The sequence below is a fragment of the Protomyctophum bolini genome (assembly GCF_963924005.1).
Source record: "Protomyctophum bolini genome assembly, chromosome: 18".
Lineage (NCBI taxonomy): Eukaryota > Metazoa > Chordata > Actinopteri > Myctophiformes > Myctophidae > Protomyctophum > Protomyctophum bolini.
The window spans coordinates 6,588,520-6,611,575 of NC_137879.1; the positions used below are offsets into that span (position 1 = coordinate 6,588,520).

At 44.7% G+C, this 23,056-nt stretch overlaps 1 protein-coding gene across 2 annotated transcripts in view; it reads right to left on the reverse strand.

The window, feature by feature from the left end:
* Positions 1-562: 562 nt before the first annotated feature.
* Positions 563-23,056, reverse strand: part of ldb3b (LIM domain binding 3b) — a 25,869-nt gene continuing 3,375 nt past the window's right edge. Inside the window, exons 3-10 of one of the 2 annotated variants that reach the window (XM_080789209.1) lie at positions 13,781-13,932; positions 12,081-12,159; positions 5,963-5,979; positions 4,422-4,619; positions 3,406-3,429; positions 2,167-2,336; positions 1,809-1,845; positions 563-1,573 (exon numbers count right to left, since the gene is read on the reverse strand). In XM_080789209.1, coding sequence (XP_080645335.1) covers positions 1,477-1,573; positions 1,809-1,845; positions 2,167-2,336; positions 3,406-3,429; positions 4,422-4,619; positions 5,963-5,979; positions 12,081-12,159; positions 13,781-13,932 — 774 coding nt within the window. In that variant the 3' untranslated portion in view covers positions 563-1,476. The remainder of the gene's footprint in view (positions 1,574-1,808; positions 1,846-2,166; positions 2,337-3,405; positions 3,430-4,421; positions 4,620-5,962; positions 5,980-12,080; positions 12,160-13,780; positions 13,933-23,056) is intronic. The other variant, XM_080789210.1, reaches the window with a different exon arrangement.

Genomic DNA, 23,056 nt, shown 5'->3' on the forward strand with positions numbered 1-23,056 from the left:
TTGCGTCCCAAGGACCACCGGAGAAAAGTCTGGATTTGCGGTGGTTAGGTGACCACCGAACTACAACATGACGTCACGAGCCGCGGTGAAGAGCAAACCACCGCCACCGCCCAGCCCTTCTCTCTGTTTTTACTCACCACCGCTCAACGTTATTTCAGCTCCGGGTGGTCACCTCACTACCGAAAATCCAGACTATGAATGAGCCTTAAAGGCCTATGCATATACTGTGAAGAGGTGACCACATAATTTACCGTCGTTTACTGTTGCTGCCCAAGCTTATCTAACTCATTGCCGTATCAGTGCGAGCCACAGGGTGGCGAGAGGATACAGACATGCCAAGAGGTTTCACAATACCAACATGTGTGTACGCGTACATGTGTGTGGTGTGTGCGCGTGTGTGTGTGTGAGCTCATTAACATTCAACACTCAAACATTTTGGGGAAAATAAGTTAAGAGGATCGCTCACTGGTATCCCTCAGCCCAGTGGTGCTCATGGAAGAGAAGAGAGAGAGAGAGAGAGGAAACAAAAGGGTATAAGAAATCCAAGTCGAGGCACTGAGGGTGGATTTTGTAGGTAAAAGGCCTTTATTAAATTTGGGCTACAGACATTAAAAAACACCAACGTGTGTCGGCTTTGCGCCTGCTCCTTCTTCAGGGTGTGATGATCGACGAGACAAAAAAAGACACAGAGTAGGCCTAATAAAAGGTGCAGTCCTACACAGGTGTGTCCTCCCAGGGAGGACCTGCAAGGCTGCAGTCTTTTCCCTCGAGCTCATGCCCTCCCTGGTCGGGACATCTTATACAAAGAATACCTCTAAAACATGACATGAAGAAAACACAATCATATGGTCTATACCCACAGACCCCACATATTGGTTTAAAGAAAATATTTTATTCACATTGACATCAGTACATTTTCTCATGTGTGCATTTTTTTTACATACAAGTATATTTCGTGTGTCTGCGTGAGTGTGTACGTATACATTCGTCTCCACCGTGCCTTCTTCTCACAAGCATGCTCTGTGTGACATAATATTGGACGATAATATATCTTGTGTATGTTACTGTACTTGTTACGTACAGAATGGGGGGACGGAAAAGATAACACGGTCAGTTTTACAGTTTCTCTTCAATACGTTTTTGTACAATTCCCTTTGACTCAAGAGACACGGAACAAAAAAAAAAGAACAAAAAACTAAAAAGAAAAAACAAAATAAGTTTTTTTTAACAAAACACAACTAGAAGCGAGGTCGTGTAGATAAGATACATAGGACATGGTACAGGTCAAACTGAGCTTATAAACAACAGTTAACTCTCACGCTATAATGGCTACGGTAACATTTCTACGTCTAGGCTAATACGCTAACTCACATTCTTAAGGAGTTATACCCTCCTTCCTCTCCTGTGTGCTTGTCGTCCTACACTCTCTCTTGTATGTACGTTCTCCTCTCATCTCGTCTCCTTCTGGTTCCGTCTTCACTGCTGGATGTTGAGAATCTGTGAAGACAGTCCCTGGTGCCAGTTCTTCAGTTTGGCGAAGCGAGGACCCTTTACCTCCGACTCAAACTTCTCTCTGGTGGGGGGGGGGCGACAGAGAGCAGGAGAACAGTGAGTGTCGTCATAACACACAGACACACAGTGAATTTAATCGATTATTTGATTGGCTGAGCACCCCACAGCAGCGATGACTTTGAGGGCAGAAAAGTGAAGACGCCAATTGCGATTGGCCGGAATGTGATGTTATATGTATGATGATAAGAGCGCCCCTCACTTCACACGAGTGTGATTTTATTTCTAATTCGTCTTACCTCGACCTTTGAAGGGCCTCCTCATCTGGGTCTTGCACTGCATGGAGAATAACGCGCACGCACGCACACACACACACACACACACACACACACACACACACACACACACACACACACACACACACACACACACACACACACACACACACACACACACACACACACACACACACACACACACACACACACACACACACACACACACACACACACACACACACACACACACACACACACACACACACACACACAATTAGAGCTTCATGAGAAAACAGAAAACAGGCAAATTGTGAAGAAAGAAAGAAAGAAAGAAACAAACAAACATAATGTAAGCATTCTGGGTATATATTAAACATACTGTATTCGGTGCCGGTGATGTGGGCCAGCATTCTGAAGCTCTTGGACTGCAGGTTGGCGGCGCGTCGGGCCCACTCAGCCATCTGCTCGCTCCGGTCGCCTGGCCGGATCACCATCTGGTACACGGGAGACGCGACGTCCACCACGGGCTCCTTGATGGGTAAGGCCCCACTATGGGGGTGGACACACACCGTTGTGAGCATCCACTGTGTGTGTGTGTGTGTGTGTGTGTGTGTGTGGGACAGTGTCTATCAGGGACACTTTGAAATGTGGGAGTGGGCGAGCATGGGGGGTCCTTTTCTGATTTCCAGACAGCCTCTCTGGCCACGCTGCTCAGCCACGTGTGTCGTAATAACATACAGTACGTGTTTCTTAAGCCTAATTTATCACTTTGTCACACGAGTAAGGTCACCGTTCACGCGAAGGTCATCAGGACGCAGAGCAGAAATTAGGCTTTAGACTGGGTGTGTTTGGTGTGTGTGTGTGTGTGTGTGTGTGTTTATGACTGTGTGCACGGATGAGTGCGTCTTTGTGTGTGTGCACTGTTTGGAGTTAAATGAACATTGAACATTTTACTTGTGGACCCAGCAGTCTGTGAAGGATGTTAGCAAAGTGAGTAGACATTAGTGTTAGTCGAGTGTGAACGTGTGTGGTACTGGGGAGTGTATAGGTGGGTCGTTGACGGGTGGAGAGACCCGGCGATTCGACCGGCCACTCAGAACATTCCCATGCCATGAGGTCGAAAGGCTGCAAGGCCAAAAGGTTATTTTGTAAGGTCGGTGTGGTCGCCAAACCTGAACAAGAAAAACCCCGGTCATCTCACATAATTCGATAATCATTCACGACGATGTCCCTCTGCAAGAGTATAGTCACCAAAAAAAACCCACCACAACAGGACGATGCCACAAAAGTTCCGCTTCAGAGAAACGGACACGCAAACCTCAGGGGTTAGTCAGTTATGAGACATATTATATAGATCATGTCTCCTGTTATGCCTCATACTTGACTAGAACCCTCACAACAACATCACAACAGAACCAGGATATTAGCTCCGGAGACATACGTTACTACGTATATGACCCAACAATGCACAAGCCTCTTTTTTTGTCTTTTTTCTTTGCAAACACCAAGACACAAAGGAGACACAGATGAGTCATATATGAGGACAACGCAGCAGGCGGTCCATATATGAGGTGAGTATGGATGGAAAAACGGAAAAACGGAGCAACGCGGTACTTACGACAGAGGTGAACCCACGTCCTCTCTGATAGGCCACAACATGAATCAACCAGGAAGAAAGAATGGGAAGGAGAACGTGTGATTGGTTGATTGGTTGAGTGATGAACGTGCATGGAGGGGGAGGGGAGGGGAGGGAGTAACAAGGCCAAGGGCGTCATTTTGGGGTCCCTGCAGGCCGGGGACCCTAAAATTCTATTATTTTTATGCATACGCCTACAGTGTTTTCAGAACCTCGGATCATTTTGCCGATTTGAATCGCATATTTCGTATTTGATAAGCCGATGATCTTTTGGATCTTTAAGCAAGTAAGCACTAAGTGTGTGTGTGTGTGTGTGTGTGTGTGTGTGTGTGTGTGTGTGTGTGTGGCCATGACTAACCATATAGTAACCATGATACAGACCATGGTGATACTGACATGATACTGATCATGAAACTGACATGATACTGATCATGAAACTGACATGATACTGATCATGAAACTGACATGATACTGATCATGAAACTGACATGATACTGATATCATACGGACCATTCTACAGACATGATTCTGACCACACAAGTGTATATTCTAGAGATACTTATTTTGATATTCGTGTGAAATCACAAATCTTTTGTTATTTTTTTTAATTAAATGACGCCCCCGGACAAGGCTGGACACAGGAAGGAGGGTGAGCTGATTGGCACAGAAAAAACGAGGAGAAGCACATCTCACACACACACACACACACACACAGGTGTGGAACTGGAAATGGAACCATGAACAAACACATACCGCGGCTGTCAAACGTAACATGGTTTAAACGAGACTAATCATGTCGGTCCAAGCCCTGCGAACAGACCTACAGACTGGGGGTCTGACCAGCAGGAAAAGTGACCAGTTATGAGGTATTAGGAAGAAGAAGAAGGACGGAACAACAACACACTAGGACTATAGAACTACTAGGACTAGGACTATAGGACTACATTACTAACCAGCATGCATTGCACCCCCCATGCAGAGGTGTCACACTGACTTACCCCTCGTGTCCCTTCGCCTGTGACTGTCCGGCGATGGCGTCCATGATGGCGTCCTGAGAGTACATGCTGATCGGCGTGTTGTACTGGGCGTGAACAATGGTGGCTTTGCCCCCCGGACCCCGCACCTCGATGGGCTTGTGGGTCGACAGGGCAGAGTCTTTCAGGGCAATGGGGTTGAAGCCGGAGCTGTACTCCATGCTGGAGTGCAGACGGGTGGGGAGGGGAAGGACGGGGAGGGGGGTGAAGGGGGGTCAGGAGGAGGAGGAGGGTGCGGGTTGGGTGGGTGGGGGGTGGGGTGCAGTTCAGTCAAACAGGTGCAGACCAACCGGAGCGCCGAAGAGACCGATGGGAAAGGGGGGAGAAATACAAGAGGCACAGACAACATTGAGGTGCAGCCAGGAGGGTTCAGGTGTACTACTGGGACAGGCCCACAGAGGGAGCTGTTGTATCACTTCATAGTTCATTTTACCGAACACGTCTACACATCTCTACAGAGCCACATACTCAACTATTATGCAATTAATTTACCGAATACGTATACTGCAGGTAATATGGAAACTGCACAGTTTCTAAATGATTCAGCAAAGTCAGCTAGTTGCATTCTACTTCAGCATTCCTCTGAATCAAACCGCATGCCTGACAAAAATCTATATTTTTCATTAATAAATAAGCTTCCATCAACTTGGACAGGACATTAGTGCAACCCTAGAATCAATGTGTCCAAAGTCCTTTTAAAAAACCAAATGCATGCAGATGGTTTGGAACGGCCAGCTACACGGCAAACACCACTCAGCAGGTCACAATAAATGCTATTCTCAACCAGAAAATGCCACAGCACACACACACACACACACACACACACCACACCATATTACTGACACATAATACCAATGTTCAATATGGGTACAACGGACATCTGCTTAACACATGCCTGATATCATGGTTCATCACACACACACACACACACACACACACACACCCACACACACACATGCATTAACATACACGAATATAAACCATGTATAAAATAGACACATAAACATGGAACTGTCGCCAGACGTACATTAGTTAATGATGCATCACAAACTGGTGCGGTTTTATTCCAAGTGCAAACGCACCGAAATAGAAACCTGTCCGGCGCTCTCTCTCGACATGCCAGAACAGCATGTTAGAGCGCCGTATGACATCAGCGCCACGATGGAGTTTCATCCCCGCATGGGGTAGAAAACACTTTCACACGGCACACACGGACACCACTGACACAGCAGTGTTCTACAAAATGCAAAACAGGAATGCACACTTTAAAAAGATGCTCACTCTTTTGTTTGCTCACACACACACACACACACACACACACACACAAACACACACACACACACACACACACACACACACACACACACACACACACGCACGCACACACTTTAAACTATTCTCACTCTCTCATTTGCTCTCTCTCTCACTCACACACGCACGCACGCACAGAGTAAACGAGCAAGAGTCCATGCACATTCACCACTGCAATATTTCATGGTACTGACTTTGTGTTTGCAATGATCTGTAACACACCAGAGATGAACAGAGAGAGAGAGAGAGAGAGAAAGAGAGAGCGCAATGGATTAAAATAATACGTTTGAAATCATTCTGCATCATAGGAATGTGTCCACGAGAAGGCTATACAGTGCCCTGATACCAGTTACAGGGCCAGAATAGCTGGCTTTTCTCAGCGCTGGAGTATTTCCCAGAGTCCCCTTGCGTCCTTCGGCAGTGACTGACAGGAGCAGAGGCAGCTATAGCTATCTGTCTGTCACATGGAGGCAGATAGCGCTGGTGGTGGTGGAGGAAGTAGGAGTAGTAATACCACGAGTGGAGAAACACTAACCATATACCATTGGAAATGTTACTAAGAACTACTCCTGCTATTCAAATTCGTATTCAAGTATATATTAACCCATTTTGACCTGAGATCAGATTCTAAAAATGTCTTCTACGTCCTGACAGTTTTCTGAAAAAGCTATGTTTCTATACGTCAGTCGTTCTTCGATTTTTCAATAGCTAAAGCATAACATAATGCTAACACCAAAAGGGGTTCCCGCCCCAAAATGCGTTAAGGCCAAAATCTACTGAAAATCAACAAAAAGCTGAACATAACAATACTAATTATGCAGAATAGTCAGAATAATATTACTTTTTACATTATAATTATTGACGCATTAATGTGTAACTTGTGTGATCGCCTCGTCATTTCAGTTGTGTCAGTACTGAATCTATACATCCAAAAGTAGTTGATACTCAACATTGAGGTAACTTTGGTAGGTAGGGGGTATAGAACCTACAGTATGGGGTAGAACACATGGACTGCTGGGTGATGGGCTATGGGGGTAGAACCTATGGGGCTATGGGGTAGAACACATGGACTGCTGGGTGATGGGCTATGGGGGTAGAACATATGGGGCTATGGGGTAGAACACATGGACTGCTGGGTGATGGGCTATGGGGGTAGAACCTATGGGGCTATGGGGTAGAACACATGGACTGCTGGGTGATGGGCTATGGGGGTAGAACCTATGGGGCTATGGGGTAGAACACATGGACTGCTGGGTGATGGGCTATGGGGGTAGAACCTATGGGGCTATGGGGTAGAACACATGGACTGCTGGGTGATGGGCTATGGGGGTAGAACCTATGGGGTAGAACACATGGACCGCTGGGTGATGGGCTATGGGGGTAGAACCTATGGGGCTATGGGGTAGAACACATGGACTGCTGGGTGATGGGCTATGGGGGTAGAACCTATGGGGCTATAGAACCTGAATAGGTACAAAACGACTTCATTAAATAAAGACGTTTGTGTAGCTAATGGGGTGTGTGGAGTGCATGTGGGCTCTACCCTTTGCAAACCGATACTCAATATGGTTCACCTGAATCTGAAAAACTAACTGAATGAAAATGAACACGCACGACATTTGCCGTCAACATAATTAGAGCGGTAGAAGTATATAAATGAGCAAAATGTTCAATATGGCATCACAGCATCTCAAACATGAGCCTCTTAAACACAGTCAATGTACTTCGTTACGTTCTACCACTGAATTATACAGATCGGTATGGTGACATAAAACCCACATAGGCTCACACACAGTGGCCAGAACACATACTTCCTTCATACCAAATGCCATTAAGGCACTAAATGATACCATGTCTCGCTAGATTTGTTGTTTTTCCAGTGTATTTGCCACTGTTGTCCTGCACTTTTTTGCCATGAGAAAATAATTGTGTTAAGTGTTGTTGCTGTTGTTGTAACTGTTTGTTTTTTACTGTTGAGACCGAAGACAAATTTCCACACGTGGACAATAAATTAAACTAACTAACTATACAGTATGAACACACACACACACACACACACACACACACGCACATACATGTAACATACTCTAAGCTGTGGTATTAGGTAAGAGCCACGCGCGCATGGTGGTGCACGTGGAGGTTGTCTCCGTGCCGGTGGTTGGCGGTACGGATATAGAGATGGGAGATCTATCTGTGGGACATCCAGGGGATTTGGCATGATGGTGGGTAACCAGAGAGGGACATTCCATGATGGTGACCAACAGCTGTTCCCCTGTGCGTGCACGCGCACGTGCGTGTGTATGTGTGTCCCAGTGAGGGTCAGCCCTTTAAGCACTCTACACGTCAAAGGTTTTCAAAAATGTACCCCAAATCTTACCACATTTTCCCACAAAAGTGCAGAGCTCACAACGAGCTCGGAAGGTGTGCCAATTCCATGACGTGCGACACCGTCGTTCGACACGAATATAAAAGAGCGCTTCAGTGGTTAACCTTAATTAATTGAATAGGAAGGACCTCAATGGAAACAAGCCATGAGTCCATAAATCCTCTTATAGCAGACCTTGTATTGAACTGTACTCTCATGTGCTTTTTTTCCCCTGCAAACTGTTAATAAAGCAATCAATCAATCAATCAAAGTGTCATCAGCATCATCTTCATCAGGTGGTATGTTCCTCTTCCCAGTCATACGGTCGGGCTGAACATTTACAGTGGCCAGATCAGAGGGCAAAGAGATTAGTGGAGATTGATACTGGAGCCTATGGGGCTGTATTTTGCGTGTCTTAAGTACCAGGTCTTATTCCCTAACTTGAGTAAACTAAAGACCTGGAGGCGTGATCAATGCTCTTGGGACACTCAGAATAGGCAAATGGCATTGCTCACGCCTCCAGGTCTTTAGTTTACTCAAGTTAGGGAATAAGACCTGGTACTTAAGACACGCAAAATACAGCCCATATGTCACAAATTAGACCCCGCCCCTATAGGCGGCGGGCGGGTTACGGCCTTAATCAACCTCTCTGATCACCCCCTCCCATGCCGAGAGCCGAGAACTCCTTCAGAGAAAAGCCCCCACCTTGCCTCCAGCTGATCAGTGTACAGTATCCACACACTGTACTGTACTGTACTGTATGTACCTCAGTGCATACACTAGACATACTTGTAGCCATGCAGTATTGTAGATTATACAACAGGTTGTTTGAGGAAGCAATCTGATTGGTTGAAACAGCTTCTAGCCGTTCCTAAAAAACCAGCGCAAAGGAACACCTATACTCAAAACAAAGATTTCAGCTGTGTTTTTTTTCTGCCAAAGCAAACGCAGCAACCTTGGTGGCTAGGCTAGCTAGTTTCTTGCGATATTTGTGGTCGTAGTGACTACATCTGTCATATGGCGATTATCTAACTGTTGTATAATTGCAATATTACAGAGAGATAGAGAGTGTAATCGCCATTAATGCGCTTCTGCGATACCTTTCGGATACGGCATCGCAGTTGTGCATTAATGACGATAAAGAACACCTTCTCGTGTAATATTGTTCAACTGTTGTTTCTTGTAAATGGTGAATAAATGGTGAATGCACTTTTATCCACTTTAGATTTACACGTGTGCGTGTGCATTACACACGCACACGCGCACACACAACACAAGGAACCAACCTGCACGGTTGCATTTAGCACTTCAAAGTCTTGCTCAAGGACACTTCAACACTAACTCTGGGTTGGGAACCTCATGGTTGCCATCCAGCCAGCGCTCTACCGGTCTCTCTACCGGTTATGTAACTCTTAACTGCTCCCAACTACTCTTTTTGAGAATTTCACTGCTCCACCATTACTATTATTTTGAAAAAAGAAATGTTATCGACTGACAAGTCGATGGAATGAGAAGGATGAGGTCGAAGCAGGTTATATATAAGCTTCCATAATGAAGCTGGTGGATGTGGCTGTAACACAGCTCCTCAGACGACCCTGCAGCCCCATAGGTCACCTTTCGCTTTCGCCCTGCCCTGCTCCGAGTTACCTGGAGACGGGCCAGGAGTGTTCCTGTGTGCGTTCCAGGAATAGCGCACGGGGGCACACACACACACACACACACACACACACACACACACACACACACACACACACACACACACACACACACACACACACACACACACACACAGGAATGTATCCCAGAGATAGCGACGGAATGTTCAGAGTGTCCGTTTTATCACAACTGCCGCCGACTGTTAATATGAACTGGGGTGTAGGTAGTGTTATTATCATGGCATGCCCTCTGCCCAATCCGTCTCGGCAAGTGACTGTGACACATGAGTTAGGACAGGAGCACACAACCTGCAAAGTCAAGTGCAGAGTGACATCACCCGCCCAGTGTTTGGCGTGGAGGTTAGCTCAGGTGTGTTGGTGGGAGGGCTGACGGCCGGGTATAGGTAGCGGGTATATATATATACCCAAGTTAGAATTTGTTAAGAGATTCTTCTGTGACATAATAGGAGGCCCCCATAAGCCACCTACCCTGGTAGTGACAGTCTGCTGCTGCCAGCCTCGCCTAGTTTCCCCTGCATGGCGGCCATCTCCCTAAGCGTCTCGGCAGAGTACAAGCCGATGGGGGTGTTGTACTGGCCGCGCGGCGGGCCGGGCTGAGCCGACGCAGGCGACTGAGGGGAGGCGGTGGCGGCGGCGGCGGGGGGTTTGACCGGGATGGGACTCGGACGGGGAGGAGGCTGGGGCAGTGGAGCGGCTTCCGGTTCCGGCTGCTTTTTCGCCGGCGTTTGGAAGACGGGGGGTTTGACCGGGATGGGACTCGGACGGGGAGGAGGCTGGGGCAGTGGAGCGGCTTCCGGTTCCGGCTGCTTTTTCGCCGGCGTTTGGAAGACGTACTTAACGGAAGGCCTTCTGGCCAGGCGGATTCCACAAGACACCGGCTCCTCCATTTCGGGTTCGTCGGCAGTGGCCTCATCCTTTTTTATGATCTCCTGTTCAACCTCCTTGAAAAGGAGGAAGAGATGGGAACATGTAGGACACTAGGGCTGCGCAATATATAAATTAGCTTCTTTGAACTGCAATAAATGGTATATACTGCTGTATATATTCTCAATGGGCCCTTAGGGGGTCTCTGAGATTGTAGAAATTTTTGTACGCTCTCAGAGTTATGAGGGTCCTTGAAATTAAAAGGGTTTGAGAACCACTTCAGTAGGCTTATCGTTGTTTGCGTTGTACGTTGGCAGCAAACCTAATTAAACCTATTATCGTGCAGCTCTAATAGAGGGCAGAGACAAAAAGAGATACAGACAGCTGGACAGATAAAGGTTGTTGTTGGTTGACGTTTGTGGCTTGTTGACATCCGACTCTCCCCAGCTGCCTTTCAATATGGTGCAGTTGCAGTTTGAATACTGTGCACTAGAGGGCAGCAGGAGTCAGCCATTGAAATCTTGCTTGAGGTTTTTGTGACATTCTTGCAAAACATCATAGATTCACACATACACAGACAACAGAAACACAAATACATATACATACGTATATTTTCTGCATGGATTTGTCTCGACTTGTTTGTAATGTGTAACGTTTCTACGCATTGCACCAGGTAAGGAATTGGGAAGTGTTGCATACATTCTTGTTATTGTGGTAAGTGAATCGACTTGGTGTTGCCAAAATACTACTCAACACCTACAAGGCTCGGAACAATCTGGCTCTCCCTACCTCTTCGGCCTCATTCACACCTAAAAAACACCTGTCTTGTGTCTTGTCTTGTCTTGTGTTTAATGGCCGCTCCAATGCATTTCCAATGGAAGTCACATGGTTTGACAAGACAGTCTTGTTTGATGGCTGTGTTCTTTCCCCCTTCCCCCCCATCAAACATGTGTACATGTCAAACCATGTGACTTCCATTGGAAATGCATTGGAGCGGCCATAAAAACACGGACAAGACACAAGGCACGGACAAGACAGGTGTCTTTTAGGTGTGAATGAGGCCTTCGACCTCCTCAAAACGCCATCTCACTCCATCAGGTGACGCAAACCTCATCGAGGTCCCCAGGACCAAGTACCGTTCCTGGGTCGATAGGGCTTTTGCTGCAACACAACCCTGTGGAATGCACTCCCCATTCCCCAATAGTCTCAGAGAAGCCTCCACCCCTCCAACCCTCTTCAGTATGGCTTTCCCCAGCTTAACTCCAACCTCCCTTCCATGCCCCTTCTCATCACTCCACAGTTTTGATTGATTTGATTCCTTTCGCCTCGTCGTTTCCACCCTCTAATAAAGTAAGTACCCCATGCATGTAATGGGTACTTATCAATGGTTTATATAGGTTTCTGTACCTTCTGGTGTGGGATAACGGTCAGGGGGGAGTCCATTCTGGAGGGTGCTGATGTGGGATAAGCAGCGGCACGCCTTGACCTGGAGGACACAACACAACAGAACCAGGCTCTTTAGCATGCAGACCGCCAACACACCTGCTGGGTTCTGATATCAACACACCTGCTGGGTTCTGATATCGACTCAGAGACACTTTATGAGACAAAACCACTTATCAGCAGTGGTGTAAAGTACATAAAACGGAGTACATTTACTCAGGTACTGTACTTAAAAGTACTGTACCCAGCCAGCACGCCCGTCGCCCACTTAACCCATTCTGACCTGAGATCAGATTCATACGAGGTTTCCACTAGGACACACACTGGTCTGATCAACCCATTCTGACCTGAGATCAGATTCTAAAAAATGTCAGTCGTTCTTCGATTTTTCAAAAAATAGCAGACCTACAAGCTCGTAGCGCGCCACTCGGTGGCGCGCTATGAGCTTGTAGATCTGCTATTTTCCAATAGCTAAAGCATAACATGATGCTAACACCAAAATGGGTGCCCGGTCAGAATGGGTTAAAAGTACTGTACCCAGCCAGCACGCCCGTCGCCCACTTAAGTACAATGTTTGAGGTATTCTTCAGGTATTTTAACTACACTCTTTAGTTACTAGTTATTTTTGCAGATTTGGATGATTATTACAAAACCTATACATTAACCACTTCCGTCATTTGAAAATTAAAATATCCGACTGCATGTTTCAGTTAAACCGACTTCTTCTACTTTTCTGTTTATTGCTACTTTATTTATAAACAAGAATTGATAAAAAATCTATTAAATACCAGCTGCAGTTATTATTAAATGCGGGGGTCCGCTATAACTGCCTCTGTGGACATATTTGCGGTGCGCACATACTTCAGCCAATGAGAAAAGCAGCTGGACTAGACCACTAGAGGACTAGCTTGTTATTGCATAGCAGCTGGTAAAGATCACAGAAACAGTGAACAATTAAATACATTATAAAACAACAGAGCATACAGCAACACTTCATTACAATCAACACCACGAATAATAACAAAAGACTTGGTTATTGTTACAGAGTAAGTTTTTTTTTTTAGGTTATAGGATATGAAGGGCTGTTTAGGTCAGTTTAAATGTTACGTCTTGTCTGAAATATTTTGTTTATTTATTGTACAATATGTGACTTGCGTTATGAGATGTACTTGTTCTGTGTAAGAGGACCACAATGGACATACTGTACTGTACGTCCTGGACTTCATTGTGTCATGTAGCATGTTACATGAGAGGTTCTTGGCTTACCTATGATCCTAGAGTACTATTGCCATTTGTTTTCCTTGGTTACTGTAAATCGCCCTGGATTAAGAGGGTCTGCTCTTTTTTTTCCTCTGCCACTCTGTGCTTTATATTTTGTGATATTGAATTGTGTGAATGTTATTTTTCATGTCAAGCTTATGAATTGAATATACACTGTACATATAAGGACCCGAATGGAAACAAGACCACAAGGACTTGATTTGGTGCCATGCATCCTTTTAGAAAAAGTGTGAGTCAAACACACTGACTGTACTCAGTTTGGCTGTTTACATTTCTGTCTAATAATCAATCAATCAATCAATCAATGCCTAAATGGTAAATTGTAAATATCCTCCAATAGTTTATGACTTTTCAAATGAACACAACAAAACCAAAAGCTTTACTTGAGCATGGCGAGATTCAGGTTGTTCGTGGCCGACTTGATCTTGTTCTGAGCCTCCAGGTGCGTCATGCCATCGGTGGTGACTCCGTCGATGGCTGAGATGACGTCACCCTGGGCCAGGCTGCCCCCTGCCGCCTTGCTGCCCGGAGTTATCTGTGGAGGGAGAGGGGGAGAGGGCCAGTGGTGTTAAAACTAAGACCAAACATGTTCCACGACTATACCTTTTTTCACTGACGAAAACTAAATGGAAACTAAGCTATGACGACTGAAACTAACACTAAATGTATTGACAATTTCATCATCAAATAAAAACTAGACTAAAACGTTAGGAAGGGACTAGTGGACAAGAGATCCAGTACAAGTCATTTTACACTTGGTTGCATGCTGAAAATAGCAGATCTAAAAGCTCACAACGCATCGCAGCGCGATTTTCAGTGCAGAGATGTATTATGGCGGCATCAAGGCATCAAAATACATTTTAGTTGACTAAATCAACTGTAGATTTAATCGGCTAGAATCTTATGACATTTAGTTGACTAAAACTAGACTAACACTAGACTAAAATATGACTAAAGCTAAATGAAAACTATTCAAGAGACTATGACTAAAACAAAAATCTGCTGCCAAAAACAACACTAGAGAGGGCTCAGGACTCAGGCGGTCAACTGGACGACAGGAGGTCTGTTATCATGGAGGGAGAGGAGGGGGGTCAACATAGGGACAAGGCTATTATCTATGAAGGTGAGAGGGGGGGTCAACATAGGGACAAGGCTATTATCTGAAGGTGAGAGGGGTCGGGGTGGTCAACATAGGGACAAGGCTATTATCTATGAAGGTGAGAGGGGTCGGGGAGGTCAACATAGGGACAAGGCTATTATCTGAAGGTGAGAGGGGTCGGGGTGGTCAACAAGACAGAACTATTCAAGAAGCATGTGTCACCCATTCCTCTAGTCCGGGGTGGGGAGTCGGGGACCACCCCAGTTTGGTCCAGAGACCCACCCTCACACCCCCACCCCTCCAGGGGTCCTTGAGAGGCTTCTAGAAGGGTCTCCGTGCCAAAGTGTTTGAGAGTTTTGAGAACCAAATGGGACACTTATAGATGTTTGTATATCTCTGACAGTGTACACATGGAGCCACACGGGTTCCAAATAAATAAATAAAAAGTTATGAGAACTACTACTGAACTATTGCTCTAGGGATGAATGCGAGGACGGACGCACGCACGCACACACACGCACACACACACACACACACACACACACACACACACACACACATGCACACGCGCGCACGCACACACACACACACACACACACACACACACACACACACACACACACACACACACACACACTTTACTGTACATTTGGTTAAAACGTGTCATCACAAACAGCAGCTTGAGCTGTGAATTGTGATTTCCAATTATTATTATTCAAGCGTTTCAAACTTCTATTTATCCACTGATGTAGTACTTTGTCATACAGCTCACAACACATTGCACGATGACAAATTGAGAGCAGCTTGGAAAATGGTGGAAAACTACCTAATATGGCACTACCCCAGAAAATAGGGATGCCACGTTGTGGAAATGTGTTAAAAAATGTGTTGCACTTCCCCAGGCCTTGGTTTGTGTGACACGTCGTACAGTGACCTGTGTGAGACCAACGCTCCGAACCCTTTACTCTCTCCAAAATGTAATAGGTTACAACAAGTGCAACTTGGCATAATGAAGATGCATTAGATTATATATACGCCTTAAAACGGAGAAAGGCTGAGGCAGCATCATTATAAGAAATCCCTGAGGCCGATACCCGGAGGCCCGGAGGGCTGGATAAGCCAATAGGCTAAGTGGAGGCGCAGCAACGCTAATACGCAAAGTCCCTTATCAAGCTCATCACTGCCAGCAAACAGGGACACTTTGATACGGAAACGCTGACCCAATGTGTTCGCTAGTCGATAAAGACAGTTACGGCTTTGGGAAAGCTATATATGCATGAGTTAAAGTAGCTCTAACAGTAAGCACTAAAATAGGGCTAAGCCACTGCTTTTCCAAGTGGGGGCCGAGACGCACGCGAGCGTGTGTGTGTGTGTGTGTGTGTGTGTGTGTGTCTCTGACTCTCTGTCTCCTTGGCATGGAAAAGCCCAGGGGTTTTGGGAAACACCATGTGGCCCAAGCAAATATTTTGTTTCAGCATTGGCATTGTTGGCAGCACCACCCTGCTATCGACCACTCACAGATGAGCCCTATATCTGTGACAGGCAAGGGCGCATTATTAATATTCATCGTGGACTTTGGCCTGCATGGATTGAAGTTCCAGTGTGGCCTGAACCGAATACAAATATGTCATGTTGAGTCAACCAGTATACTTCCCCCTCTAAACATAACGTAATCACTGCCACAAAAGTGTCCATTTATTTCCAAAAGCAGATATTTGGAGTTAAATGCTGCAGCTCATGAAACTATGTTATCTTATTACATACATACATAGTGCCAGTCACCCTTTTATTTATTTTTTAACTTGATCTACCAATGATTTGCTATTGTGATATGATTGCTTTAGCATTTACGCTCCTGGTGAGCAAAGACCTTAAGCTTCCACACCGCAAATAAAGGCACCAACCTGTACGAATGAATGGCTCACCTTCTATATTAAGTTTTGAATCGATTATTTAGCATTTTCGGGCTGTTTATTCGCCACTGGTGAATAAACAGCCTGAAAATGCAGAACACACCCCCCAGTGTGTGTAAAGGCCCTCGATCATGCCAAATTAATAGTTCAAAAGTACGATATAGTGTCGTTTGCCGAAAGTAAACCGATTTTCAAGTTATATAGCAGCTTGGGGGAAAAAAAAACCAAGTTGTGTTCTCCTTGAAAAACAACCGTGCGATCAGCGATGGGGGAGTATAAAATAAATCATGTTTTATAGCACCAGCACCAGGTTTGGAGTGCGCCAGCATTACAGAGCATGCAAGGATCTCGCATCTCTGGTAGCCATACTTTAGTCTAGGCTTACAGGCAAGTCGTTAAAACGGAGTTAAAAATAAGAGTCACCGTTTGAAATGCCTGCCTGGCCACCTCGCTCAGTTTGACCCTGCACTGCCCCCCCCCCCCCCCCATAGCCCCCTCCCCCTCTTCCCCCCATGCCGTCAGCTGCTACCGACACTCACTTGAGAGCCCCCCTCCCCCCTCGACTCCCCCCCCCTCTCTCTCTCTTGACTTTATTTACCTGCAGTGTAAATGGTGCATTTATATAGCGCCTTTATCCAAGGCGCTTTACATAGATTGTGCATTACATTCACCCATTCATACACCGATGGCAGCGGAAACCATGCAAGGCACCAACTAGCACATCGGGAGCAATTAGGGGTTCAGTGTCTTGCTCAAGGACACTTCGACAGTAACTCTGGGGGAGCCCGGGTTCGAACTGGCAACCTTGCGGTTCCCATCCAGGCACTCGCTGTACTGTGCTATACTTATGTAATGTATATATTACATACACATATGCACTAGAGTGCCTCTGCTATCTGCAAACCTGAGCACTCTCTACAGTTATGTTCCTCTCCTTAGTTATTTTCATGGGCCATATTTTATAATAAAGGCTTTTTTTCCCCCCCGCCTTTTTTTTGCTCACCTCAAATTGGTGTTTTTCTCGTCCATTCATTAATATTTTCTTGTGCATCAAATATGTATGAGTTTCTTTGTGTGGGTGGGGTGGGGTGGGGGGGGGGTGGGGGTGAGGTGAGCGCTGAGTGCGCATGTGATTGTACTAATGAAGTGTGGAGACGGACGTTTCGGGGGGTGTGTGACACAAGGCTCTCGACTCAATCACACACACACGTACGTCACACGTACAGCGCGGTGGAAAAAGCACTCAAATGTTTTACTTATAAGTAAAAGTATCAATACTGCAATGTAGAAATACTCCCGTTACAAGTAAAAGTCCGGAATTCAAAATGTACTAAAAATACTTAACAGTATAAAAATAGCATATCTACAAGCTGTGAGCTTGTAGGTCGGCTATTTTCAAATGGCCAAAATGTATATATATATAGGGCTGAAGTGGTTAATGTATGTTTTGTAGTAACAATCAAAATCTCCAAAGTAACTAAAGGTTTTTAAATGAATGTACTAGTGGAGTAATATTTGGATGCGAAATGTAGTTCAGTAGAATAAAAAAGCATTGGAAATCAGTAAGTATAGTACAAATAACTCACAATCTTACTTGAAGTACAGTAGGCCTACTTAAGCAAAGTGTACTTAGAGACGTTCGGCCACCGCACATACATCACACAACGACGCATCTTTTCACATGAATCATACACTTCAAGACCTCCATCTTTGCATATTGCTATTATATATGAGCACGTTGAGCACGGGCCACAAAACGTGACGAATTGCAAGCATATAATTCGTCATATAAAAGACGGCTAGCTTCAACAAATGAGCCAAATATTTAATCCAAGCCAATTCTTTACCTATACATCAGTGTTGATTTTGTCAACTACATTGAAACAAAATGAAAACTAAGCTACGATGACTAAAACTAAGACTAAATATAATTGTCAATTTCGTCAACAAATGAAAACTAGAGTAAAATGTTAGGAAGGGACTAGTGGACATAATACTCTGCTCTGTATATACGTGTAAGTCATTTTACACTTGGTTGCATGCTGAAAATAGCAGATCTACTTGTAGAACTGCTATTTTCAGCACGTGTAAAATCAGTCATTACGACAGCATCAAGGCCAGCCCAAATACATTTTTAGTCGACCAAATCAACTGTAGAATTAGTCTACTAAAATCTTATGATATTTAGTCGACTGAAACTAGACTAACACTAAAACATTCCCGGTGACTAAAACGAAATGAAAACTATTCAAGAGACTATGACTAAAACAAAATGTGCTGCCAAAAACAAACCCAAAATTGTTACGCTATGCTTTTATTTAAAAACTTTATCCACCCAACAGTCCATTACATAGTTGCTGGCTACTATATTTAGTCATAGTCTATTGAATAAAATGTAATTTAGTTCTAGTCATGTTTTAGTCATCTCAAAAGTTTGTTTTAGCCGACAAAAAAGTTGATTTTGTCGACAAAACAATCTTTTTGGTGGGCCTTAGTTGATGTCTTCTCCACTATAGTCCCTCCCTAACATTTTAGTCCAGTTTTTATTTGTTGACAGAATTGCCAATATATTTAGTCTCGGTTTTAGTCGTCATAGCTTAGTTTTTGTTGAGTTTCTCGCCAGTGGAAAAAAATGGCAAATCGACGGAACATTCTTCGTCATAGTTTTAGCCACCGAAAAACAAACAATAATAACGCAATAATCATGAGTCGGGGCTAACAAGATGTGAGGAAGTCAGTGGCTTCAACTCCTCTTCTTTCCAACGTCCATAATTAGGACCCAGGGGGGTGCATACTTAGTTTAGACTTGTCATTGGTTAGACATGGGTTAAGGTTAGGTTTAGGTTGCTGCCCCGTGGGAGGTTAGGTTTAGGGTGAGGGTTTCAGATAGGTTGTAGTTGTAGGACTAATGTCTGGTCTAACCACTGACTAGTCTAAACCAAAAAACTGTCTAAACTAAGTACTGCTCCCGACCTAGGAAAAGAAGTTAAGGTTGAAATCCAAAACGACGTCAGCCAGGGCATACATAGCTATCAAACTGTAATGTCACCCTGAATTGTCACATCTAAAGCGGCCGCGTTTTATTATTATTATGTCTGCCTGTCAGAGCCCGAGAAGGATAAAACGCAGAGAGGTCCAACAGTACACGATGTCATGTTGGACGCGGAACAAAGCCCTGAGGGCCTTTGCTGGGATGACAAAACAATAAACTAATAGATTGTCGGGAGGCCCGAACTGACAGACCGGCATGACACCAATGTCACACACGCTATCTCACTGATAAACACTGAAGCATGCATAGGCTCACGAAAGCACACACGCACACACACACACACGCACACACACACACACACAGTAGTGGAAAGTATTTAGTACGTTTACTTAAGTACTGCACTTAAGTACAATGTTGTGGTACTTTGACTTTACTGGAGTATTTCCAATTATCTGTACTTTTTCTGCTACTCCACTACATCTCAGAGGCAAATATTGCACTTTTTACTCCTCTACATTTATTTGAAAACTTTAGTTACTGGTTACTTTATAGATGTTGATTATTATTAAAAAATGTACATTAAAACTGATTTTGATTTGTTGCTTTAGGGCCGATTTCAAGGTTGCTCCGTGCCTTTTTTTGGAAGTAGCTAGAAGTAGCTAGATGTAGCCAAAACACCCCCCCGAGGGGATCGACAACAACGGGAAGTATGATTACTACTAACGCGACAAGCGACCGGGCCGCGACGGGCCGTCAAAAACATTATCGGTGCCGCGCTATGATCTTGTAGATCTGCTATTTTCCAATAGATAAAAGTTTAAAATAATGGTTAAAACACCAGAGGGGTTCCCATCCCCAGAAACCACTATAGTGGTGGCTGTATACAGCCATGCATACATTTGAAAATAGCCAATCAATAAGCTCACAATGTGTCACATCGAGACGCATTGTGAGCTTATAGATCTGCTATATATACATATATTTTAAATGAATGAAATGGGACACTGCATAATGAGCACTTTTACTCTTGGTACTTTTGATGCCAATACTTTTGTGCTTTTACTCAATTACATTTTGAATTCAATCTGGACTTTCACTTGTAACAGCTAGTATTTCCATATTGGAAGTATTGATACTTTTCCTTTAAGTAAAATATAGAGTTGTCCCGATACCATTTTGTTCAGACTGAGTACGAGTATACAAGCACTTCATTTTCAGTACTTGGCGATACCGAGTACCGATACGTCGAGTACTTCATTATTCTTCAGTAACCACTTATTTTACCCCCTTTTTTTCCTCATAGATGCGGATCAGATGGATGTCCGATCTACACTTGTCCTTTATGCTCGTAGATTGGCTGTTTTTGGGCGATTTGTGTTGGGTCAGACTTGGCTCCCGTTGCATTCGTTCAGCCTAGTGTCCTAATTGGATGTTTTGGTATACTCAGGAGTCAGGTCAGAGTATCATGGTACTCAGGAGTATATATACTCAGGAGTCAGGTCAGAGTATCATGGTACTCAGGAGTATATACTCAGGAGTCAGGTCAGAGTATCATGGTACTCAGGAGTATATACTCAGGAGTCAGGTCAGAGTATCATGGTACTCAGGAGTATATACTCAGGAGTCAGGTCAGAGTATATCATGGTACTCAGGAGTATATACTCAGGAGTCAGGTCAGAGTATCATGGTACTCAGGAGTATATACTCAGGAGTCAGGTCAGAGTACCATGGTACTCAGGAGTATATACTCAGGAGTCAGGTCAGAGTATCATGGTACTCAGGAGTATATATACTCAGGAGTCAGGTCAGAGTATCATGGTACTCAGGAGTATATATACTCAGGAGTCAGGTCAGAGTATCATGGTACTCAGGAGTATATATACTCAGGAGTCAGGTCAGAGTATCATGGTACTCAGGAGTATATACTCAGGAGTCAGGTCAGAGTATCGTGGTACTCAGGAGTATATACTCAGGAGTCAGGTCAGAGTATCATGGTACTCAGGAGTATATACTCAGGAGTCAGGTCAGAGTATCGTGGTACTCAGGAGTATATACTCAGGAGTCAGGTCAGAGTATCGTGGTACTCAGGAGTATATACTCAGGAGTCAGGTCAGAGTATCATGGTACTCAGGAGTATATACTCAGGAGTCAGGTCAGAGTATCATGGTACTCAGGAGTATATACTCAGGAGTCAGGTCAGAGTATCATGGTACTCAGGAGTATATACTCAGGAGTATATACTCAGGAGTATCAGGTCAGAGTATCATGGTACTCAGGAGTATATACTCAGGAGTATATACTCAGGAGTATCAGGTCAGAGTATCATGGTACTCAGGAGTATATACTCAGGAGTATATACTCAGGAGTATCAGGTCAGAGTATCATGGTACTCAGGAGTATATACTCAGGAGTCAGGTCAGAGTATCATGGTACTCAGGAGTATATACTCAGGAGTATCAGGTCAGAGTATCATGGTACTCAGGAGTATATACTCAGGAGTATCAGGTCAGAGTATCATGGTACTCAGGAGTATATACTCAGGAGTCAGGTCAGAGTATCATGGTACTCAGGAGTATATACTCAGGAGTCAGGTCAGAGTATCGTGGTACTCAGGAGTATATACTCAGGAGTCTGGTCAGAGTATCATGATACTCAGGAGTATATACTCAGGAGTCAGGTCAGAGTATCATGGTACTCAGGAGTATATACTCAGGAGTCAGGTCAGAGTATCATGGTACTCAGGAGTATATACTCAGGAGTCAGGTCAGAGTATCGTGGTACTCAGGAGTATATACTCAGGAGTCTGGTCAGAGTATCATGATACTCAGGAGTATATACTCAGGAGTCAGGTCAGAGTATCGTGGTACTCAGGAGTATATACTCAGGAGTCAGGTCAGAGTATCATGGTACTCAGGAGTATATACTCAGGAGTCAGGTCAGAGTATCATGGTACTCAGGAGTATATATACTCAGGAGTCAGGTCAGAGTATCGTGGCCGGTTTCCGAGTACCGAGTGCTTGAGGGTGCTATATCGGCACCGAGAAACTGATAGCACTATCTGTGTCGGAAACAACTCTAGTAAAATATTTGAGTACTTATACTTTTCCCACCACTGTGCACCCCCCCCACCCACACCCCCCACACACCCCCCACACACAAACACGCAAATGTGCAGGCATGAACATTGTGTCACACGGTACAGAATGGACAGTATGGAATGAACAGTGAACATTGTGTCACACGGTACAGTACGGACAGTATGGAATGAACAGTGAACATTGTGTCACACGTACAGTATGGACAGTATGGAATGAACAGTGAACATTGTGTCACACGGTACAGTACGGACAGTATGGAATGAACAGTGAACATTGTGTCACACGGTACAGTACGGACAGTATGGAATGAACAGTGAACATTGTGTCACACGGTACAGTACGGACAGTATGGAATGAACAGTGAACATTGTGTCACACGGTACAGTACGGACAGTATGGAATGAACAGTGAACATTGTGTCACACGGTACAGTACGGACAGTATGGAATGAACAGTGAACATTGTGTCACACGGTACAGTATGGACAGTATGGAATGAACAGTGAACATTGCGTGTGGAAGCAGCAGAGCGGTTGTGGACAGTGCAGTGCGGTGGAC